This window comes from Fusarium sambucinum, chromosome I (genome assembly GCF_050947815.1).
Source record: "Fusarium sambucinum isolate potato_lamoka chromosome I, whole genome shotgun sequence".
In the NCBI taxonomy this organism is placed as follows: Eukaryota; Fungi; Ascomycota; class Sordariomycetes; order Hypocreales; family Nectriaceae; genus Fusarium; species Fusarium sambucinum.
Window position 1 is genome coordinate 7,987,433 of NC_139294.1, and position 23,460 is coordinate 8,010,892.

The 23,460-nt window shown below is 48.7% G+C and overlaps 8 protein-coding genes across 8 annotated transcripts; 2 read left to right on the forward strand and 6 right to left on the reverse strand.

The window, feature by feature from the left end:
* Positions 1–627: 627 nt before the first annotated feature.
* Positions 628–2,085, forward strand: FSST1_005341 (pyridoxal phosphate-dependent transferase; the record flags this gene model as incomplete). The annotated part of the gene is made up of 3 exons (XM_083231607.1): positions 628–754; positions 802–862; positions 909–2,085. The coding sequence occupies 3 exons, from the start codon at positions 628–630 to the stop codon at positions 2,083–2,085; spliced, it is 1,365 nt and encodes a 454-aa protein (XP_083088771.1).
* A 428-nt stretch (positions 2,086–2,513) lies between these two features.
* Positions 2,514–2,885, forward strand: FSST1_005342 (uncharacterized protein; the record flags this gene model as incomplete). The annotated part of the gene is made up of 1 exon (XM_083231608.1): positions 2,514–2,885. One exon carries the CDS (start codon positions 2,514–2,516, stop codon positions 2,883–2,885), a length of 372 nt encoding a protein of 123 aa, XP_083088772.1.
* Positions 2,886–3,124: 239 nt separating this feature from the next.
* FSST1_005343 (thiamine thiazole synthase) lies at positions 3,125–4,142 on the reverse strand (the record flags this gene model as incomplete). Its single annotated transcript, XM_083231609.1, has 2 exons — positions 3,125–3,219; positions 3,269–4,142. 2 exons carry the CDS (start codon positions 4,140–4,142, stop codon positions 3,125–3,127), a joined length of 969 nt encoding a protein of 322 aa, XP_083088773.1.
* A 1,510-nt stretch (positions 4,143–5,652) lies between these two features.
* On the reverse strand, positions 5,653–8,643 carry FSST1_005344 (MCM DNA helicase complex subunit MCM6; the record flags this gene model as incomplete). The annotated part of the gene is made up of 3 exons (XM_083231610.1): positions 5,653–5,769; positions 5,823–8,292; positions 8,360–8,643. 3 exons carry the CDS (start codon positions 8,641–8,643, stop codon positions 5,653–5,655), a joined length of 2,871 nt encoding a protein of 956 aa, XP_083088774.1.
* A 369-nt stretch (positions 8,644–9,012) lies between these two features.
* FSST1_005345 (uncharacterized protein) lies at positions 9,013–9,216 on the reverse strand (the record flags this gene model as incomplete). Its single annotated transcript, XM_083231611.1, has 1 exon — positions 9,013–9,216. The coding sequence occupies one exon, from the start codon at positions 9,214–9,216 to the stop codon at positions 9,013–9,015; it is 204 nt and encodes a 67-aa protein (XP_083088775.1).
* A 4,228-nt stretch (positions 9,217–13,444) lies between these two features.
* On the reverse strand, positions 13,445–15,906 carry FSST1_005346 (uncharacterized protein; the record flags this gene model as incomplete). Its single annotated transcript, XM_083231612.1, has 3 exons — positions 13,445–15,396; positions 15,483–15,672; positions 15,862–15,906. The coding sequence occupies 3 exons, from the start codon at positions 15,904–15,906 to the stop codon at positions 13,445–13,447; spliced, it is 2,187 nt and encodes a 728-aa protein (XP_083088776.1).
* Positions 15,907–18,759: 2,853 nt separating this feature from the next.
* FSST1_005347 (uncharacterized protein) lies at positions 18,760–19,008 on the reverse strand (the record flags this gene model as incomplete). The annotated part of the gene is made up of 1 exon (XM_083231613.1): positions 18,760–19,008. One exon carries the CDS (start codon positions 19,006–19,008, stop codon positions 18,760–18,762), a length of 249 nt encoding a protein of 82 aa, XP_083088777.1.
* Positions 19,009–20,034: 1,026 nt separating this feature from the next.
* Positions 20,035–20,296, reverse strand: FSST1_005348 (uncharacterized protein; the record flags this gene model as incomplete). The annotated part of the gene is made up of 2 exons (XM_083231614.1): positions 20,035–20,142; positions 20,177–20,296. The coding sequence occupies 2 exons, from the start codon at positions 20,294–20,296 to the stop codon at positions 20,035–20,037; spliced, it is 228 nt and encodes a 75-aa protein (XP_083088778.1).
* Between the last annotated feature and the right edge of the window lie 3,164 nt (positions 20,297–23,460).

The following is a 23,460-nucleotide window of genomic DNA, read 5'->3' on the forward strand; positions in this document are numbered from 1 at the left end:
CCGAGGTCTAAAGGCTATGAATACATAGAGCGGAGCTTTCACGACGGATGACAAACAATCATAAAGATTCACACACCAACAATTGCAGAGGGGCGAGAACAACGGAGCTTAGAACTCTAGGAGCATTCATGGATGGGCGTTTGGGATACTGGCATTTCAGGGAACAAGGTAGCATTCCTCCTACTTGCTGCATCAATTGAAAGAAAGTTGGCAGCTCTTTCTGCAAAGTTTTGCATTTTGCATTTGTAATCCTCCGCAGTCGGGTGTTCTTATATGACTCTCAGCCTCTGGGTGTGTTGATTGTAGCTATACTCGAGGTGGTATTAGTGACTCTTATCGCTTTCAGCACCCCCACAACGCTCTTTTGCGGATACCGACGGTCCGCATTCTCAATTCAGCTGTGAGTTGCTAACTAGTTAGACTGGAGCTTAGAACTAAATTAAGGGCGTCGTTGACGTTGAAGATGTGGGGTATACGAGCCTGGTTATGTTGCTGTCAGTATTATTTGACTCATCCGAGGCCAAGCCTTTAGAGGAAGAGGTGTATATAAGACTCAAGGACCTGGTACAAGACTTTGGATCATCACATCAGTTGTTAGATCATTATACTTTACTATCATCAATCATCATGGGTTCTATTGGCAAAGATCATCCTCAAGAGCTTCCTCTGCGGGGCAAGACTGGCACTACAGTCTTTGGTAGCCCTATGAAGAAGAATTTCATGCTTGATCCAGAATGGAGAAATATGAACCATGGTATGTAACTTGAACGTTGAATGAAACGTGAACTAATAGTGTTGTAGGATCCTTTGGCACTTATCCCAAAGCTATCCAGACCAAATTCCGCGAGTATCAGGATGCGAGGTAAGTCACACATTGAAGGTGATGAATTACTTCTAACAGTGGCTAGCGAGGCTCGCCCTGATCCGTTCATTCGATATGAGTATCCAAAACTGCTTGATGAAAGTCGTGTTGCTGTCGCAAAGATTATCAATGCTCCCGTCGACACTGTTGTGTTCGTTCCCAACGCTACTACAGGTGTAAACACCGTCTTTCGCAACTTGAAATGGAACGAGGACGGAAAGGATGTCATCATCAGCTTCTCGACCATTTATGAAGCCTGTGGTAAAGTCGCCGATTATCTTGTGGATTACTATAATGGGAACGTGACTCATCGCGAGGTTCAGCTCGAGTATCCTCTCGATGATGATGAGATCATCAAGAGGTTCGAGGATACTGTCAAGAAGATCGAGGAAGAGGGAAAGCGTGCTAGAATCTGCACTTTCGATGTTGTTTCTTCTCGACCGGGCGTCGTCTTTCCCTGGGAGGAGATGATCAAGTCGTGTCGAAAGCTCAACGTCCTGAGCATGGTTGATGGTGCGCAGGGAATCGGTATGGTGAAGCTTGATATGACAGCTTCGGATCCCGATTTCTTCGTGTCGAACTGCCACAAATGGCTCCACGTCCCTCGTGGTTGCGCCGTATTCTACGTGCCACTTCGCAACCAGGAACTCCTACCGACGACACTGGCAACCAGCCATGGCTACATCCCCAAGCTGGTGCAGCGCATCACACCTCTACCTCCAAGCACCAAGTCACGCTTCGTGACCAACTTTGAGTTTGTCGGTACTCTGGATAACTCGCCTTATCTATGTGTCAAGGACGCTATCAAATGGCGAGAGGAGGCACTCGGCGGTGAAGATGCGGTTCTGGAGTATCTCTGGGACTTGAACAAGAAGGGCAGCGAACTTGTCGCTGAGAAGCTGGGCACTACGTACATGGAGAACAGCACGGGGACGATGCGAAACTGCGGCATGGCTAACATCGCGTTGCCTGTTTGGAGTGTTAAAGAAGGAAAGGAGGGTGAGGTTGTGATTTCGGCGGAGGAGACGCAGGCAGCGTTCCAGTGGATTTTGAATACGCTTATTAGCGACTACAAGACATTTGTGGCGCTGTTCTTGCACGGAGGAAGGTTTTGGATCAGGACGAGTGCGCAGGTGTATGTTGGTATTGAAGATTATGAGTGGTTGGGCGGTGTTTTGAAAGAACTTTGTGAGAGGGTTGCTAAGAAGGAGTATCTGAAGTAGATTATTTGAAGAGTATATATATATATGAGAGATGTAAAATATGAGTTGAGATAATGATTATGGGCTCAGACCTTGTGTATAACTGAGTCCGCCTTGATATGCTGATCTTACACAGCCATTTACATAGACATAGGGAAGATCTTCGCCTGACCTTGAATTGAAGAAGTTGTCTAACCAATAGATAAACGGCACCGCCTCTTCCTTGTTGTATCGTGGGATTTTGGGGAATACCAACGCCCTGTTTGTATGTACCCATGCCGTGTGACCCGACGCCACAATGTTCAGCTTGTAACTAACTAATTAAGCAAGGATTCAGTTCAAATCCCTCTACAATACTTCTATAAATACCTTCCAGAAGCTCACTGTCGCCAAGACACCATCATTTCCATTCCCACATAACACATACTTCTTTCTACTACTACCTCAAAATGGGCAACACATCAACATCACCTTCAAACCCTGAGACAAAAGAGAAAAAGTCTCTCTACCGTCGCTACAAAGATAGCAAAGCACCCGTACCACTCAACGATGAGGACATACAAAAGTACACGGGCAAGACACGCGAAGAACTCACAACGTGGGCTGACTCAACGCCTGGCGTGGGAAAGAATCAGCTCGCTGGTCGTGCCATGATTGGGGAAACTTCTGGACTCGCTGGAGTAGCCATGGCAGATGGGTATGGAGGTTGGGGGCCTAGCGCTGAGCCAAATGATGCGAATAGAGGAATGAAGTTTCCTCCAAAGGCTGCTGAGGTGCCGGCAAGCGAGGTTGAGGAGATAGATGTGAAGGATAAGAAGTAAATGAGTATTACAGCTGGAGTCACGATCATGAGAAGACAAATTTATGAATACAGAAAGCAATGACTTATTTTATTCAATTTTACTTAAACTGTAAATGACTTTCAAGCTTGGTTCACATATTCTTCATGCTTGAACAAGTCAACAATAATTCAAACGAATGACAAGTTTCCACAACCCGAATGAGAGACGAGGTTGATGTGTCCATTTTCCATCTTTGAGTTTCTTTGATACAGACTCGTTTACTGCTCATTCTGCTTCTTGCGAGTGTCAAAGATGTTGAGTGCTTCTTCGGCAGCCTTGAGACCGCTCAGAGCCATGGCACCAAAGGTAGGGCCTGAAACATGTTAGATCATGTGCATGCAGAGATTCAGATCAAAACATACCCATACGGTTAGCACCGTCAACTTCAGAAAGTTCCATTCCACCAACAATGAGTCCAGGGACAATCTCACGAGTGCCCTTGACAATAGCATCCTCAGCAACGTTCATGTCGAGACCACGCATACCACCGAGTTTCTCAATGCGCTGCATGCTAACAAGACGCTTGACGCAGAAAGCGCCCATGGGACCATCGTGGCCAGTGGTGGAGATGATCACGGGAGCGTTGATGGTGTTGGGGTCCATGCAGGACTGGTCATCGTGATGCATCGAGACAAGAGTCCAGTTGGTAACGACACCAGCAATGCGAACACCCTCTTCAGAAGGTCGAGTAATGAGATCCTCGACACAAGTGGCGTTGAACAGCTTGATGTTGGGCATCTGAAGAACCTTGGACATGATGGTAGAAGTGAAGAGGGCAGCGTGCTTGACAACCACGTAGTTACCCTCGTCCTCGTAGGGAACGCCGATCTCACGGAGGAAAGCATCAGCGGGCTTGCGCATGATCATGGCAGAGAAGAGCTGACCGCCGAGCCAAGCACCACCACCAGGAGACACTGAAGCCTCGATGATGGCAATCTTGAGATCGGGACGCTTCTTGCCCAAGACGTAGGCAGCGCTCAGACCACAGGATCCAGCGCCGATGATGACAATGTCAGACTCGGCGTAGCTGTCCAGGTCCTGGAAGTAGCGTCGAGTCATGGCACGGGAGACCTGACTCTCCCGGATGGGGGCGAACTTGAAGTCATCCCAGTTACCGAGCATTTCCTCAATGGTCTTGGTGTTTATGTTCTTGCCCGCGTGGACAGGGAGCTTGGTAGTAGGGGTAGCAAGCTCAGCAGAGCGGGAAGTAGGGGAGATGGCAGCAGGGGGAGACATGTTTGGCGACCTATGGTTGTTAGACACTTTGAAGTTATTAGGGAGGAGGACATGATCCTTTCGCTGGTATTATCCAGATCAAGTTTTGCCGTATAATCTCAGCCACCTCCCCTCCTCTTTTCGTCATCTCCATCGTCAATGGAGGAACGAGAAGAGTTGAGGATGGGCACCGGCTCATGCATGATACTTTACCTGAAGAGTGCGTCCCAAATCAGGTCTGGACAAGACTACCGCTGAAAGGCTCCATGGCTGCTAGCAGGAGAGAGCCGTACAGGTTTGAGAGTGATGATATCTAGCATATCAGATGTGTCAGACCAGCACGAGCATGATGCATAGCGATACAAACCTTGGGTTTCTTTGAAGTGTTTGTCGATGTATTTTGTGATGAAGAAGGAGAAAGAGAAGAAGGAGTCAAGATGGACGGGCAATGGCCTTTTTATACCTGCAGATGAGGGGTAACCATTGATATCATGATGGAGTCGTAGCGAATGATACGGACCAACAGGAAGTACTTTAAGATCTACTGTAGTAATGCCGAGTATTTCCTACGTTAGACGCTTGTTTTGATAAGGTGTGGGGTATGTATTGTTGAGTAAGATGACTGATTGACTGTACTCTTGAGGGTGTTGAAGATCATGACCATACTCTATCATGTCATATATGTATCATGATGTCAACTCAACAAGTCCAATTGGAATAGACACCATCTCTGATGAACAACTACGTAAACCACAATGATAGAAAACCTCAGGCAACAGTTGATATGAGTGAATTACAATGTCCTCATCAACATGTGAATGTTTGTCGTAGAGGTGGGGGATGCGGCTTTTAACCGGCCATGACATGATCATACCAGTCCAATGTTTCCACTGTTGAAACTTTGTTGCTGCATCACTAGAGCTTCTTTAGCCAGCCAATGATCAAGGGTCGAATTATCTAGCTTGATCCTCTTGTCCAGGGTCTGGTCTCGGCATGGTAAGGCACGGCACGGCATTACTACCAGCTACTCCATAGTTACGTAGTACCAAACAAGATGAATTGTGCCGAGTAAAGGGCTGGAAGTTGGGATAATACATGGTACAATTTGAAAAGGTGACATGGTCGCACATCGATTAGAAGAGAAGTGCGAGCAATATTGTCGGCAAGTAGACATGGACGTTAAGGAGGCTAGACGATAGATGACCATTCAAGCACGAGTGGCTGTATGCGATGCTTATTGACATCACGCGAGACAACGAAACCCTTTTCCTTGAGCAGATGATGCACGTTCTATAATCCAATGCCTTTGACATTAATGCATACCTAGGTATCTATCTATTGAATCCAGCATCCTCATAACAGCATCACTTGTAAAATTCGCATCCATCCCATGATATACGCAGTCGCTCACAGCAAGATATTGACAGTGCTGCATCATTAACTCCAGAAACGCCCACCCTCCAAGGCGTTGCATCATGACAATCGCATTAGGCACGCAATACTTTTTCCTTCTCTATATCATTGACAGAAGCTAGTGCTCCTCCACGGAACAGTTGGGGTGCACAATATAGACAATATGGCCGTGTGCTGAAGAGCTTGCTTCGCCATCTGTAAGACCCTCGCCACGAAGAGCCATGAGATAGTTGTCCTGGATACCGAGTTAGTTTTGTTCTTGAAACGAGCAACCGTCGAGTGACTCACCTTGACCATCTTCTTGAGCACCATATTGGCCAGGGCCTTTTCGCGATGGTAGTCTTCCTCGCCCTCGAGCTCACCCTCCTTCTGCTCGAGGTACCAGTTAACCAGCTCCTCGCCAGCGATACCTTCCGCATTGGCGGTCTCGCCCTCGTATATGCGCTGCACAAACAGGTTGACCATCTTGACATAGTTGTCATAGGTAATTGTTTGCTTCTTCTTTTCTGGTGCAATGCTGCTACGGCCAGGTTGCTCGTCCTCATCCATCACCTCGTCACCCTCTTGATCACGGCCCTGAGCAGCATCCGCCGCGCGAAGGAGAGTCTCAGCATCCTCTAGAGGCTCTTCATCGTAGACCTCAACATCATCATGTTCGACCGAGATAATACTCTGGCGCAGAAGGTTGTAGGCTTCCACGACCATATCAATACTAATCTCCTCGACACAATTGACCTTGGCAATGGCCTCCGAAAGACGAATCATACTCTCCAGCTGACGCACGGTGATTCGGTAAGAGTTCTTGCCAACGCCTCCCTGAGCATCATCAGCTCGAAGCTCCTTGTATTTTTCGACGAGGACTTCTTTGGCCTCCTCAGTAAACTCGGGTCGGAAAGTCTTGGCGAAGCGGATGTATCGTTGGAGCTGCTCTGTGCTGAACTCGGGCTCCACGGCTTCATCGCGCAACTGGTGGATGCCGACAATGTGCTCTGCCAAGTGACGGTCAACCTGCTCATTGCACTCGTCGAGAACAACAAAGAAAAGATCGAAACGAGACATGATAGGCGCGGACATATTGATGTTGGCGCGGAGAGTAGTCTTGCGGTTGTAACGACCACCGACAGGGTTTGCAGCAGCAAGAATACTTGTTCGGGCATTGAGAGTGGCTTGGATACCAGCCTTTGCGATAGAAATGGTTTGCTGTTCCATGGCTTCGTGGATAGCAACTTGATCTACGATATCCATCTTGTCAAATTCGTCAATGGCACAAACACCGTTGTCTGCCAACATGAGAGCACCAGCCTCAATGGTGAACTCGCCCGTCTCCTCGTCCTTGACTACCGCTGCAGTGAGACCAGCGGCAGATGAAGCCTTACCACTGGTGTACACAGCACGGGGTGCGAAAGAGCAGACGTACTTGAGGAACTGGGATTTGGAAGTAGATGGATCACCAACGATACAGATGTTGATGTCACCTCGAAGCTGCATACCTTCAGCGGTGCTCTTGTGAACACCTGCCATGAGTTGAAGAAGCAGACCCTTCTTGACAACTTCGTGGCCGTAGACCATGGGAGCGATGGATTGGACAAGGCGCGAATAGATGTGATCGCCGTGCACCATGGCTCGAAGGTCATCAATTTCAGATGGGTTCATGGATGCCAGAACAGAAGCTTGGGCGTCTTCCACGGATTGCTCAATGTCGTTGGCGGTGTTCGTTGTCAAGGAATTGACAACGTCAGCTGCGCTACTGGCAGCAGACTGGCCACTTGACGAGGTGTCCGGGTTCACCATGCAAGCAAGGAAAGCAAGACGATACGTCAAGTCACGCACACCCAGAGCCTTGAGGCCACTGATTCCACTTCCACCAGCATCGGCTCCTCTGGGCGCATTGCGATCATCGCGAATGGCGGTCGGTCGCAGACCAGGAAGACCAAGTTGGCTAACATCAGGGACGACAATCAAAGCACCAGTAAAGATACACTTCTCTCCGGCCTTGGCGCGATCGACAATTTCACCTCGCAGAATAACGTCCATGGTTCGAGGCATGCTACCTGTAGGGATTTCGGAACTGTTCTCCTGAATTCGAACTTTTTGCCAATCAACAAAAGTACTACGTCTAATGTCGAGCTGCCAAGCCACACGGTTTTGACATGTGGAGTTGGGGCATTGTGTAGGTTCAGTGTATCGGAAGGTTTGCTCGACGTTTGGAACAACTGTGCGACAGGCCTCGCAGTTGAATGTGGCCATGGACAGCTCGGGTCGGACTTCTGATGTTCGAGTGACGGTTCCAGAGATGGAAAGGAGTTGGCCAATATTGGTGGCTCGTAGAGCACGGACTCTGGAGACCAAGGGTAGGTTGTAGAAAGCGATTGAGAAGAGCTTGTCGGTTTGCTGATGCTCATTTTTGCGGTGCGTCGACTCGGTCTCGCCGGAGGAGCCAAGATGACTGGCTGCTGAGGTGGTGAGGTTGCTCGAAGCGGTGGGCTGGCGATGCTCGCGGAAGTACGCAGGCTCGTACTTGGCGATCATGTTGTGTAAGGCGGCGGTGAGGAAGGGAAGGAAACGATAGTACTGGCGCATTACACCATCTGCCAGGCTACCGTTTTCATATGCAGCCAAATGTCTATAGTCGACGTAGAATGTCGAGAGGGCATATGTGCGCATGCCTTTGATCTGGGCGACATAGTACTTGTCTGTGGTGACCGCGCTAGGTGTTGGGGCACTCGGTGTGGGAGCGCTGATGGGGTCCTCTTGAAAGCTGTTGTTTGGGAGTTATGTTAGTTCTCTGTTTCCATATCTAGGAGGAGAGGGTTCATTGTGCGTACTTTTCGATGAAGGACTCAAAGTGTTCCTGTACCAGCAGGCCAATTCTGTCCTCCACGCGGCTAATCTCAGCAGTATTGTTGATTCGTGAACTCTTGGGAACCTGGTCATCTGCAAATCCATCGCCCTCATCATCACTAGGAGCTCCTCCCATGTTCTCTGAAGGAGGCCCTCGTGGGCGTGAGGCGGAAGACGAGGGGAAGCCATAGTTGCGTCTAGGGGTTGCAGCAGCCCGCGAGGGGGCATCCGACATCATGAAGCCAGCATCGCTGGAAGGAGTAGCCATTGCCGCGGATATGTTGTAGCGATCGTCTGTATAGGGTATCGAAAGGAAAGGTGGTGATACACTTTCTGTCGTTGATTGATTGTTGAATATCACCGTATCGAGGGGGGAGATTTTAGTTGCCAGGGCAAAGGCACGGGCGCTGTGGGGTTATCCTGGAAAGGTGCTACAGTTTAATAGGGGGACGCGCTCTGACGCGTCGAGGGGCTATTAAACTCGAAGCTTCCCATTCGCTTCAAAAATGAACAAAGAGACAACAAAAATCATCAAAAATAAAAGAAAGACACAGTTGAAGAGTAAACACCGATGGTTGAGATAATTGAAGAAAAAAGAAAAAAAAACATCGGCATCGGCATCGGCATCGGACGGTGACTATGGGGATGGCGGAGGGGTTGGCAGGCCATTGTAGGTTGGCCATGGACCAGCCGTCACATCCTCCGCGATTAAAGAGGAGTCTCCCATTGCTGCATCTATTTCAGCCTGGGTCACTATCGGTCTTGGGTAGCCTGGCTCCTCGTGGGCCAGGTACGTCTTCAGGAGGGCCAGAAGTTCGGTGAGGTCGGCTTCAGCTGTCATGTTGGTGGTGTTGCGTTATTCTCGTTATTATGGTTGTTGGTAATGTTTTTTTGTTGTTTCTTGGTCATGCATCGAGAGGAGAAGACCAGAGTTAAAAAAGAAAATGGATTGCACATCATGAGTGCGGTTGCTGCCTGCAGGTGCAGAGAAACTCACCGGCAAGAAGCAACAATCTGGGGAAACAACCCATCAAGGATTTTATGAGACAGATGCAGTGGCCGGTAAGTCAAATATTTCGAAAATGCGTCTACTTCTGTGTACTCTGGACAAGACATGGGCGCGGAAGACTATTACGAAAACATGTTCCTTTCAATAATAGCGACATGACATTAGATACGGCTGCGGCCCCAACAGTAAGTCAACGTAATTCATACTAAAGCTAGCACTATCTTCTCCTTAAGACAAGAGCAATGGCAACATGCTCATGTTGATCTCGTCCAAAAGAATCTATACAGCAACATAGATCTTACCACATTCCAGAAACAGCTGCAAACCCCCGGTATTGTTTCGCCTCGAAGGATACAATGCTATAACTAATCTCTATCGTACCTCTGCGTACTCAACAGTAGCAAGCTTCTATGCCAGGGGGGAGGTAAAGTATAATGGGGAGTTGTGTAGATCTTCATTAACGGCCTGGCCTGGCCTGGTGAACATCTGATTCTATTTGTGAATCCAAGCAATCGTTGTGTGAATGATGCACCTACTTGGAAATTTTGATGCGATCATGTATAAAAACAATGCAATTTCTAGTTTCACTGCGTAATAATGTCTTCAGTCTAGCTTGGGAAGAAGAAACAGTTTCAAACTTGATGCTATCAACTCTCGTAAACTTTCAAATCGAATGTTGAAATTATCGTCTCGCATCGGTTGGCTCATCTTATAAGCCTCGGTGAGGACTTAGGCAGCTCATTTCGATAGCGATCGATATAGGTAACCTCTAAGATGAGCCCCATCATTGCCGGTTTTATATGTGTGACAATACAAGGCACTAGACGCTGTCACAAGTCGCTCGCTACCTAGGTACCGAAGATGATGTTGGATGTGGGTTAGCATCTCGAGCTTCTTCACGACCACAAATTTACTGTTGAATCTTGAAGATTCAAGTTTCTCTCTCTAAAATAGTACTAGTCCTATACTTCTAATTGTTGTGAAATTTTAATTAGTTTTGAAGTGACCTCAGTATCTGGCATGAGATGCGATCAATCAAAGTCACCATACATTATTGTAAGAAATTGCATGTAGACATCAGAATATCAACACAGTAGAAAATGAAAACTTGACAACCAATACGGTGGGCAAGCAAAGCCAAACATAAAGATCAAGGCAGCCACGAGCTGGGACTTATGCCCAAGATCTTGTTGTGACAGCTTCGTTAAATGGGCATCTTCAAGTTGCGACAACCGAGTGATGATTGGTCTCGTATGGGACTGCCGCACGTGGGGTTCAGCGGCCCGCGGGACAAGGTTCACAAGCGGGAAATCACGTGGTCAAGTCCGCACCTCTCAAAAAGCGACCGAACTTCAACACTTGGAATTAATCATGACAATTTATGCTGTACAGACAAGCGAAGTTTAATACAGAAACAAGAGCGAGCCCACAATATTCAAATCGGTTTCAAGCAAACGTTGTGAAGAAACTCATTCGCTTAGAAGCCAGACACCTTGGCCATCACATGTGGGCTGTAGCTTGTTTGCTGAGGTGGGGCGCTATAGCTCTGATGGAGATACCTAGTAGACTGATGTCTTGTCGTTGCGATATTGCGGCCTTACTTCTGACATGGGTACTCTGTTGCAACTCGGTGCCATACTTTCGACATCGTGCGTTTTCTTCTTTTCCCTACTGGCACTGTTTTTATCACGTTGTATCTACCCTCTACAAGCTCTGTGACTGACAGGGACACTCCATCCGTACTACGTATGCTGAATCCAGTTGGCCTTGTCAATAGCACAGCAATAACCCATGTTTGTTTCAAAACTTAATTACTTCAGACAAAACCTCCACTGGCGCTGTCCCTCTGATCTACATCCGTGAGCACTCTCACTCGGTGGACACCCAAGAATGATGCCGGTGTGCAAGTGTTGCTCCGCAGACAGCACCACATGTCGGGGGAAATGACACAGAATGAGGTAGGGCAGACAAATCTGTACATTCCATAAAGACCATTGAGGGCCGGCCAACACCATCAAAATAGAACGTAATATACAGGACTCTTCGATATTCCTGTATAGTATACCCTTTATTGTGGCAACAGCGTTAATGACCACACTAGTTCTGCCACAACATTCACCATGACAAAACCGGTTCTCAAGAAGTAAACAGTTGGGGTGGTAGTAATGATGACGATGCGGAGAGTTTCAAGGATCTCAAAACAAAAGGTCAAGCTACGTACACATCCCTCATGCCTGGATTATTATTCCCTTTGCGTATATACCTACATTTGAATCGCCAAAGACTAACTTAAACACAACCAACCTACCCGCAGGTGTCGTCAAAAACAGCAAGCATAATGCATTTGTAAAAAGTTGCTCCGCCCAGACACAGCCAAGCCAAAGACATAAACAACGACGTGAAACACATGCACTTCAGAATTCATATAGTCCAACGGTCAGCCCATCTCAACGACATGCCGTTGAACGGTACCACAGCGGGCCCTAGACCCATACATACGACATGCAATGCAATACAACACCAGCAGCATAGCGCGCCAGTAAGGACTCGGGACTCAAGATCATTCTGTAACTAGTAACGTTGACTGACGTCCTCTAAAGTTTAGAGTAGTATAAAGGATTAATAGCCTAAAAGTTTAACTGGCTCGTCTCCTATGCTTCGAGTGACTAACTTTTCTAATACCCTGGCTGGTCCTCGAGTCATCCTGTCTACATCTCTTGATAGAATAATTCTAATGCAGGGTCCTTGTGACACTCGGCGCGCCCCTCAACTGCCACGCGCAATCTCAGTGCATGCCTCGCAACGTTTCTTGACTGCACCACTACTACCCACCAACAACGATCAATAACTCGAGTCACCTAGCAACGAAAGGTCCATATCGTTTACTCGCATGGCAACGTCTCCATCGGAATGGTACCGTCATGTTTCATGACTTTCCAAGATTATAATTATCCGCTATTCTAGTGGTAATTTGCCTGCAAGAATGATGTACATTCCTCCGTTTGCCTGACCCATATGCAAAAGAACAACGCCTGCCTGTCTACAAATGCTGAAACCAGTGTGGGAAAGATGAAGAGAGCCATAGAGAAACAATGACATCCGAATGCACACAGAGGGTATAATGCCTATTGATCAAAATCCATCCAAAACCAGATATATCCCAGCAGCTAGGGTGTTAACTCGTAAATAATAATCAAGAGCCCCACGGAAAGTCCACTGACATCCCTTCGTATCCATGAACCATGTCAGGTCATCCCATCTATCCTGTAAACATTGACAAAAAAACAACCAAAGTCTCTATCGTGTAGACCCAATAACAAACGCATGACCGTAGAGATAAGAGAAGACATAGAAAAATAGGTGACAAGTCTATACCATACCGTACGTGACCGGGGGCAACCAACACTGACAGAAAAGCTCAAGCATCAAAGAAGCTGCAGTAGAAGGACGCCTAGAAACATCGTGCGCAAGCTCGAGATAGTGTAGTGTAGGTGGCGTATAGCTCTTGGTGGTGGTGGTGTCGCGTGATTGGATAGGCCGACAGGTGATCCCTGCTTTGCGCTCGACGGATCTACCCGCCAAGTCATGGTTGGGCCCTAGACAGCTAGCTCCAATTGACCGTGGGGAAGGGGTGGTGAAATGATACTGTAGAGTCCCCGTACTCTGTCCGCATGACCACTCTTGCCCACGCGCTAGAAAAAGAGTGAGTCAAAGAGTTGCGATAATCCCCGAAGGAAAAGGGCCCGACCCGTTGATCCTTTCGCAGGTATCGCCGGAAGCTAGACACAGGGTGCAGCGCCTCGAGCATCATCGCAGCTGCACGTCCAATGGCGCCATCATCAACGGGAGCATTGAAGCAAACATGAAGCTGAAAGGGCTGCTTCGAGAGAACATGGTGCCTGGCCGACGTCTGTCATTGGTATGCGCCACAACACCTGACTCTTCCCCACGACCCTCTTCACAATGTTCACGAGGCTGCCCAATACAACCTCCAAACATAACACGAGCATCCATCCAGTGGTCATCAGATATGACCTGGGCGACAAAGCGCCACAGCCTTTCATGCTCTGGGTGCAGGTTCGCCATAGCTTGTTGCCCCGTACACTGGCTGAGCTGTTTGTGATGTCAGACTGGGATAGCCCTCAGGGTATGTTGCAGGCGTAGGGTCCCATCGTGGAGGCGTCGCAGTTGGTGGATGATGGCTCAGTGGAGTGTGTAAGCCGCTTGTCCCGTATCCGCCTCGGCTGTCGTAACTCGAGACTGCTGGTAAAGGTGTTGTATTGATACGTAGAGGCGGCTGTTGTGGGCTGTGATGGCGAAGTCCAGGACTTAATGTGCGAGAGGCGGCCGAGTAACCCGGAGGGGCTGTTGTGTATGGTGTCCAACTGGGTTGGGATCCAGAAAGTGATCGTGGCGATGGTATCGAGTCGTGGTGTTGAGGAAGAGAATACTGCGGATGGGGATCAGGGTGTGTTGGACCCATGCTTTGTCCTGGAGGCGTTGGCAGAGGTGCATAGTGGCCGTTGGGGTGGCTCATCATGCTGGGCGGCGCTACAGTGCTGCTAGGACTAACGCTATACTTTCCAATGATCTTCTTGAGGGCCGACTCGAGAATCTTCCAAGGAAACACCTTGACATCCTTCTCGATGTTGCGGGGTTTGGGGTTGGGGAAGCCCATAATAATCTTGAAAAACTCCTCGCTGTCGGGCTTAGCCTTGGACACGGTCTGGGGGTGGAATCCTTCCAAGTTGCGACGAATACGGTTCTTCTCCTCGACGCTGAAACGGGCTGGTGCGGCAACAAGCTGCTCGAGGAGATGAATAGTGTCGACCGATGTGACATAGCATTCACCCTTCTCGGCCCACCATATGCAAGAAATGCAGATACTGTTAGGCGGTCGGTCGTTGATGCTTACCGCCTGACAGGTGGCGTTAACGGTTGATCCTTTTTGTGTCTTGCGGAAGAGTACAATCCGGCGACGATTGGTCCACTCCTCTGAATTCCAGTTCTCGGCCATTGTTTCCAGCTTACCGGAAATCTTGAGAATTGCTTTGCCAGAGTATAGTGAGATAGGGTGGTAGCTGGAATTGTTGCCAGGGTTGGCAGCGATGGTGCTTGTTCGAACTAGTTGAGGGGCGCCGTTGGGTTGAGACGGCGAGGACATACCCAGAGGCGTTAGAGGTGGACGTCCTACCAACGAAGCATCCAAGCCTGACGGTCCTCGACCGGTACTGCCCAATGTACTCGGGTAAGGGCTCCATCCAGCCGTATGACGACGGTGATAGTGAGGGTCCGTGAAGCTCGTGCTTCTGCTGTAAGTGCTAATCATTTCGTTGTTTGCTTGCGGGAATGCACTGGCATACTGTCCTTGATGCGGTGGATATTCATAGGTATTTGTACCAGACTCTGCTGATAGCTGAGGTTCACCTTTAGGTGAGGTACTCGGCTGATCCATACTAGGGGCAGGTGCCGTGTCCTCATGCTTAGGCATCTTGGTTGACCTCGTGATGTCATCCCCCGACCCTTCAAGATACTGAAAAGTACCAACGGGAATGCGAGAAATTTCGTCTCCTGAAGGGCCATCAAGAACGAGTGACAGTGGCACATTGCTGCTTGCACAGTTTGTGACCAGAAATTGAGGTGCGTCTCCGCTGCAGCTGTAAATGAAGCCTGTGCTGTCTTGCAGGTCTCGGGAGACGTCTTGAACAGAGCACTTTTCTGACCCAAACAACAAAGACCACGTTGGCATCGGCGTCGATAGCAAAAACAAGTCGTACTGGGATGAAACTTTGACATAAACCTTGGTTCCAAAGACACCCGTTGGAGGTTGACATGATAGAACAGTTGGTGCCGCCATACTAGGGGCAATACCATATGCCACGGCCGCATTGTTGGAAGCGAAAGATTGCTGGTTGAGCTGGGCGAACTTGTCGGACTGTTGCTGAGTTGGATAATTCTGTGCCGGGTATTGTTCATAGCTCGTATCTTGGTATCGTGCCACTTCGTAACCAGCTGTAACAAGTTAGCCAAACAGTGAGCCACGCCCAGTGCCAACACTCCAACGCCACGGAGCTTCTCACGACAGAACTCAAACTTACCATGCATAGAAGGCAGCTGGGCCTTAGTGTAGGTTGCCATCTCCAAAAGCCTAGGAGGGGAGTCCCCTCTTAGGTCTCCTCCTCCGTTCTCTGCTCGGGCAGCTTCTTCGTAACGAAGCGCGATGGTATCAGGCGATTCAAGCCTGTCGTCGACTCCGACGATGATTGGCTTTTGCGGGTGGTAGTCAGGCTAGAAGATGTTGATGTCAGTGTTCAGAGTCCCGAAACAATAAGGACGAAGATTTTGTTGAAAGACAATTAGGTGTCGATAGAGAAGACAAGAAGAGAAAGGCTCTGCGGGTTTGCGGGCGGCGATGAGGAACAAAAGGGATCCGTCTTGTCACGGGAATACTAGAACAGGGTCTGGATTACAACTCACCTCGAAAAGCTTATAGGGAGGACACTGGAACTTGGAAGTAGACATCCAAGCTGGCAAGGAGGGAGACTGGGAATGGGTTTGTTCAGGGAGGAGAGTTGAGAATGTTGTCCAGTTGTCTTGGAGAGAAAGTGGTCGCAGTCGTAGTTAAGACTAGGTCTCGTCGAGGTCTTATGCAGCGGGTCTGGGTGACCAAGACAGTGATCGCTACGCGACTGTTGACTTTCGGAGATTTGATCTAACACAGGGTATGCGGTGGCATGCAGTAGTGATGTTGTTGAATGATTAGTATTGTCGGTCAAGCTCTCCCTTGACTTGCTTTTGCGTGCTGGAGGTGGCGCTTTGAAACAGATGAAGTGGATGGCGGGGATCCTACTGGCGAAGCTGGGAGGGGTAATCGTGGGTTCCGATCCAGCTCAGAGACACTTGCATTCCAGAAAAAGGGCGGAATCTGTTGTCTGGGAAGCGGACACTTTCCTGGATGAAGGGAGAATGATACAAGCTGGGGAAGTGAACTCGTTGACGCGGGAAGAGGTGCTCAGGTATGCGTGGCAGATTTGAATCAACAAGCCGAGAAACAATAATAAATAAAAGATTATAGAGATATGCAAGATTGCGTCTGAAGAATGCTGGATGTTGGGAGGATCCTGGAAACCGTTGTCAGGTTATCCTCATGTACAGGAAGACCAACGATGGCGTTGTTTTGCCACACAAGTTGCTAGGCTTCAAGGCAGGTTCATATCACAAAGAAGTGCGTACCTTGCAGACTTGATTCAGTGTGTAATCGACAAGAACAAGCTGAGACTAAGGGTCAAGCTTGTGTCTCCAAAGCCGTTGTACAGGTGGTTCAACTGCAAGGGCACTTGAGTCTGTTATGGTCAGTTCAGCTTCACTAACTGATGCTTAACAGTGTTAGGCTCGCAAGATCCCGAAAATATATGGAGCTCGGACGGAGAAGGAAAGACAGACAGACGGGTAACTGATTCAACACGGGTAAGTGAGTCGGTTTGAACTTGAATAAGAGAAGGGCTTGTCGTGAGTGTTGATGTGACTGTCTGTAGGAGATGAGGGAGACCAAGCACGGAAGAGCATTTCTTTCAGGAGTGGCCCGTGTATGCGAAATATTTGCCCTGCGTCAAGGGGAGATAGTGATGATTCAGATGTTTCTTGGGAAAGTTTTCGACCAAAGGGCAGGGAGGCAAGGAAGAAGGGCGAAATAAAACCAGTAGCTAGCTAGAGCTTATGGACTGATGTATGTATCTATTCCATCCCTTCCTTTACAAGAAACCAATAAAGATGAAGAAGGCCTTAGCTAGGAGAGAAATGGAGACAAAGTGCCAGGGTAAGGGAGGGAGAGAGAAAGGTGCGTGGCCAGGCTACTTTTGGCCTTGGACATTGTCAAGTCGAGTCTACGCGACCCTTGCCTGACGATCCCACCCCCACTCGCCTATCTAAAAAGTAACACGGAGGGGAGGGAATAGAAATGAATGAGCATACGGATGGATACATTTGGAGTCAGATAGCAATAGTGTTGTCCTCGCAGCGCAGTGCATGGCACATGGGGCTAGACAAGGCAAGGTAAGCGCAATGCTTGAGGGAAAGGTCAAGGATATGGCATTTGCGGAGGCTAGGAATCAACCACCTTGGCCGTTATGCCAGATCCTCGAGTGTCTCAAAGCCTCCTGCAAGGGTGACGGCAGCGTCAACTGGTGGGGAGAGGCATCATGGGTTCGGGAAATGGTGGAGAAGCTTGGTCTAAGTTGTTTTTGTGTGCCAGGTGCTAACCCATCCGAAGGAAGCATGACTTGAAGTCTGAAAGAAAAGCTTCATCATCTGCTACACAAACAACATCTTTGCTCCTTCACCATTTACCCACACACATCCCGAAGTCTTCAGGGCCCAGCCAGCCATTCACTGAGAGAGGTGGCAATAGACAGACACCACATATCCATGACAGAAAGGGCTATGGGAAGCCATGATACACCCCTCTTTGACGAGACATTACAGACCATTCATGAGAGGAGACTTGGGAATAGGAAGGAAAAGAGGCATACTAGCCCTAAATGGACATCTCTTTTGGAAACATGTCCCGGCTCAACTGGAGCGCACCGAAAAAGAAAAAGGAATGATTTGGAAGCCCGAGTAAGAAAAATAAAAAATAAAAGAATGGTTTGTATACGTGCCTGGACAATATGGATGTGTGCGTAATGCGTGTGCGGTAGTCAATCGAAAGGCCTAGGGGTGTCGTTAGCCATCTGAGCCAATGATTGGTCAACTTTCGAAGAGGGAATCAATAGTGGTTGTGCAGGGGTGCCGGTAGTGTGTAGCGCACGGCGTAGGCGGCATCAGCTGGATATCCAGGGCAAGCCAAGATCGTTCCAAGGGCAGAAAAGCTCTGCCCAGTAACAGTCCTGGAGCTCGAGGGAGTCAAGGCCTAAGTGAGGGTCTGGTCCAAGAAAGGTGCGGTTCTAACCGTACTGGGTCCGCTCCCGTCTTCCCGTCTCCATTTGTTTTCTCTTTTGAAAGGTCCTCTAATGAGAGCTGTCGGGGTACCTTGCTTGTCCTGTGCTACTGCACAAGCCAGGCCAGACCAGACCAGACCAATCTCAATTCTTCTCCGATTTGTGTAAAGAATGTTCTGTCTGTCGCCAGGCGAAGCAAGGTATATATGCAAGCAAATGCAGGTGTAGAAAGAAGGGCATTATAGTAAAGTCGTACTCACCTCCAAAAGCAAGTCAGGAAAGGAGATCTTCGGGTACCGAACAACCGAAATTCCAGATCACCGTACAGCGAGATTGCGATGGAGCTCGCTGTTCAGCTCGGTCTCCAGCAAAACTCTGTCAAAAGAATAACTTCTCAATGTCAAACGACCACCACATACGTCAATTGGCCGTATTCGCGTCAACGACCCAACTTTGTAGGGCACCACTTCAGTCGCTTCGCCAAGGTGAAGATGCCCCAGTAGGTCAGAACGGGCGTGTAATCGTCAGCAAAGCCGAAACAGGCTTGATACTGGCTTCCGGGAGTGCTCGAGTTCCGCGACGCTGAACAAGGATCAAGCCTAATCAAAATATGATCCCGGTCTGATGTCGTAGGATGATCAATGATCGCCTTGCCGGCACTCTTATGAGTCAAATCTGTCAACTGCATTTCAATTAGTCCGTCTCCTGTTGCTTTTTCTTGTCACGCTTCTCAACCGATGCTGACCCCCCAGCCATTCTTCCACGACAACGACTCGAGGCTTCACAAATGTGTGATAAAGAATCCAACGCCCGGGGCATTCCTTGTGCAATGTACTCTCGGTTTGAATGAGGCATGGGGAAAGACCAGAAGTAACAATAACAAAGCAAGGGGCGAGTGGGTGCACACGGGTTGCAGATTATTGAAGTTTCTCACACTGGGGCAAAACCCCTCGCAGTCAACAAATTTGGCTACGCATCAAGACGCCACCGCCGTCAACTCTTGGGCAAAGAAGAAGGTTTTGGAATACCGACGAGTGCTCTTGGTGCAAATCGAAGCGGGGACATGAAGGGGGAAGGCCCAGAGATGTGAACGGACAACACTAAAACATGAGGTTATTATAAGCATACCTTAATTTGGTAGATTCTGGTAACTCCAAGTCCGAGCCTCCAGTATTCCTGGGTTCGATGTGCCTTGTCTCGATCTGCACCGACACACGCGAGGGGCCCTGACACGGCTGGGTTAGAATCGAGGGAGCAAGTCGAAAGAGCGGGTTTTGTGCTTGAATTGAAGTGAAGTGTTTATATCGGGGTCCTCACCACGTTGTTTATTTGATCGAGTCGAAAAACACACATTAGTGCTCGAACGGGAGTACCGCTTATCTTATACGGCCTCGTTGCTTTTTGTTAGGAGGGAACGATTTTGTGTTCCCATCATAACAATTTGCATAATGAATGCGATTGCATGACTGCCCATCGCTGTCGTCAAGCAGCGAAATGATACGAACAAGGATGTTCTGTGCGAGCCATGTACTCAGTGTCCAGCTAAACATCTGATAAGAAGTTGGAGTGACTTGCGAGCCTTCATAGCGGTACCCGACCAGCCAAAGAGGGACTCGGTGCTCAGAAAAGCAGGCCTCCAGTGGTGAAGAACAGGCACGTACAGTACATTATTGCCTTCCCCAACCTTGGTACGCCAGCTGCTAGGGGTGGGTCACTATGATGATACTTCCAGGGTTTGGTTGAACAGAACCTTTGAGAGAGCGCCACCTCGGCTCTTGAAGGGCTCCCAGACATTCAACGGGAAAGCCAAGGGAATATCGCACTGCATATTGTGCCAGAGATTTATCAGAACTCACAGTACGAGTCTCCTGGGCAAAAGACAAGCCGGCCCTGAGAGGAGGTGCGGACGTGCGATCTGCACAGGGGGCCAGGATTCTTCCTCCAGGGGTGCACCAGCAGCTGTAGGGATCGTCCATGGTAACATTTAGCTCAGGCCTGCTGATCGATCAAGCGACCAAGCAAGACTGGGTTCTGAGATCCTGCAGCGTTGCAATTGGGATGCTAGCGAAAAAGATGGCGCGCGGGCCGCTCTTGAGGGAGCCGCCCTACAGCATAAAGTTTTTGGTAAACATGCTCTGATCCAAGGATTGGATCACAGCTAGTCCGGGTCACTTAATGGAGGGCTTTTTGGATTTTGTCACAACCCTTTCGAGGAAGTGAAGATTGAAATTGATTAGCGTATTATTCCCTGCATAGTCTCCCCACCACACCTTCAAGGCCGAATCTCATCGGTCAATGAAGAGACTTGAGAGCTCAAATGCGTATATTTCGGTGCAACATCGTGCCGGGTGCTCAAATAGAGCCCACGACATTGTCCAGATAGGTGCTTAGAAAGGTATCGTAGCGTGGCAAAATTCTGTCAAGGTGATTATGGATAACTCGATCCAAACCTCTGGCTTGGGTTTTGACGAGATGAAGCGGTTACCCGAAGCAAAACTAGGAAGTAATCTGTTCAACTCGACACTCGTGGAGGCGAAACACATCTCGTTCTGTTACCCCGCCTTGATCTCGCTGGTTCACACGTTGAAATGGTTGGTTAAGAGGCCTTGATGTATCGAGCAAACCGGGGTGGGCGAGTGTTCACAAATCAATGTGAGCTGTCGCCCATTGCTTCGCTTGACAGCTGTTGCACAGTAGCCTGTAAGACATCTTCAGCGAGGGTTCACAGACGTACTTGTCTCTACCCGCACCCAGTCGCACATTCTCAGCACAAGATGAGGTCTCTTGTCCTAACGTCCACCACCTCTCTAATAAAAGCATATTCGGCGAGATCAGCTTGAAGTGTTGAGATTTGCATGTGGTGGTCACTTGAGACCATCCCGACAGCCAGGGTTAGACATTCAGAGTATGTTGCAGGGACGCGACACGTGCATGTCTCAGCGAATGTTCTGAAGAGTAGACCAATTGAATACACGATAGACTCGAACGGAACTTGCAGAACGTTGAGTGAATAGAAACAATCAAGTCAAGCCGTTGGTATCAGACATTGGGCGCCATGGCTCATTCTGCGACATCAGTGTCAGTAATAGGCTTGCTGCAACAAGCTCGAACAGAGGTTTTTGGAGTATCAGCTGCGAATTGCAGTGGAACATGAAACAGGTCAAACAATTTTGACCGCGCGCATGGCTTCTGTGGCTCTGCTTAGATTGTATGGGGGCCTGCGAAGAGAATTATGTTGTGCGTTCGGTCAGGGTTAGTGGAAGGTCGTCCTCTTTGTCTGAGCGCAGACGATAGCAAGGCCCATGGGAATTGTATTGCACAGTGGTCTCTCATGACTTTGCTATTGTTTGTCACAGCTATTCGGTTCAGGCCGAAGGGAATCCCAACGACCCACGTGAAAAGCCTGAGTAAGTAAACTGAGACAGGTGTACAGTATAGTGGAACAGCTTATATGATATATTCTGTTACCGGTAAGTTTAAAATCTTGTTGCCATGTTTGAGCTTCTTACCCGAGAAAAAGCAAAGAGAATGTCTTGTGAGCTGAGTGTCGGCACGCCAGAGTAACGCGAATAGTCCTCGGAGAGTGACAAAAGCCTCACGTTTTCGAGCTGTCGTAATCTTGGGACAACTAATTGAGCAGGATAGGTGCATTGCAGGCGGAAAACAAGCGAGCGAGGGCTGGCGCCGATGAGGTTGGTGGTTCTCTGAGATCATGCAGGCCGTGTTGCACAAGCATCGCACATCGCACATTACAGATCTGGCACATTCCCTAACGTCGTCTTTTCCTGTCCTATCGCACGGCATCCCTCGTTCTGGACAGCGTGGATGTGGTCTCACAGAGCTGCGCCTCTAAAGAAGTGTGTGCTTGTGTCGGTGAAGCTGCCAATGGGACGACATGGTTGACGTATTACCAGCGTTGCAGGCTGATGTCGGTGCGGAAGCCCAGACGAACATCCTTATTCTAATCAACAAGGGGTGATTAGGGTAGTCGAATCTGTCAATGGCCGCGATGGTGATGAATTGATGAGTTCTTGCTAGAGAGTCGAAGTTCGCTATTAGACCCGTTTGGGGACGCGTTTGCGACTATTATACCATTGGTGATGTTAAGGAGTCGATTTGGTATTCAAGGGTCAACTAATAACGCGTTTTTGGAGAGTTCAGATATGATTCTTTGTTGTTGTAAATGAATACTAGGTACTAAGGTAATTGAAAGTTGGCCTAATGCAAGTTTACGGTTGAGGCAGGAGAGGCCCTTCTCCACTTTATCCGTTTGCGTTCAATATGCCTTCCTTCTCAATTCTGTACTTAGGTATTAATTGGAAGGTGCAATAACAAATTGTATTTTCTGTTTAATGTCATATCTACTACTTCCCATTGACTAGAATATCGCAGCAAAACAAATCGTTCAAGTTGTCGTGTATTTCTTCCATCTTACCCTGGACCTATAGCTCGAGTCCTGTGCTACTGACCTACGCGTGCATAAGAGGGAGATACTGCCCCAATATTGACCTTGCACAGCAGTAAATGGCGAATGACAACGGTGGTGAAACCACTGACTGCCTTTATTTTGGAGTTTCAACACGGTTCGATTCGGTATGGAACTGGAGCAGCAGTCTTGGCCCGACCTGGCTTGTACAGTGCACTAAACAACAAGGGTCCTCCCCCCGAACTTCTCCTCATCGGTGAGCTTCCAACCCGCAATTCAGTCGGCCAAGGAAAAAGAAAAGAAGGAGAAGTGGACATTCACTGTATCCGTACCTTTCTGTGATCGGCTGGAGTCGGCCATGCCGGGAACAAATTGATTGGTTGCACATGCAATATACATGTAGCATCCCGTGGAGGGGCGATGGATGATTTTCAAGATCCAGATCCTAGCTCTCTTTACTGCACTGTACTCACAGTTCTGCTCTGTAACTGTATCTATCCGCCCGCAGAAACTCGCTACTCAGTGTTACGATCCCTGCTTCCTACATTATACGGTCACGCAGCAGGTGCTTCACGTTGTACCGTATGTATGTATTGCACAAAAAGTGAAGAGATTGAGATATGTTGCACAAACCCGAAGGGGAGTGCTTCCAGTTCGGCGTTGACCATTTACTCAAACTTTTATTAACAGAGTTCTCTCTAATTGCTCCCCTTA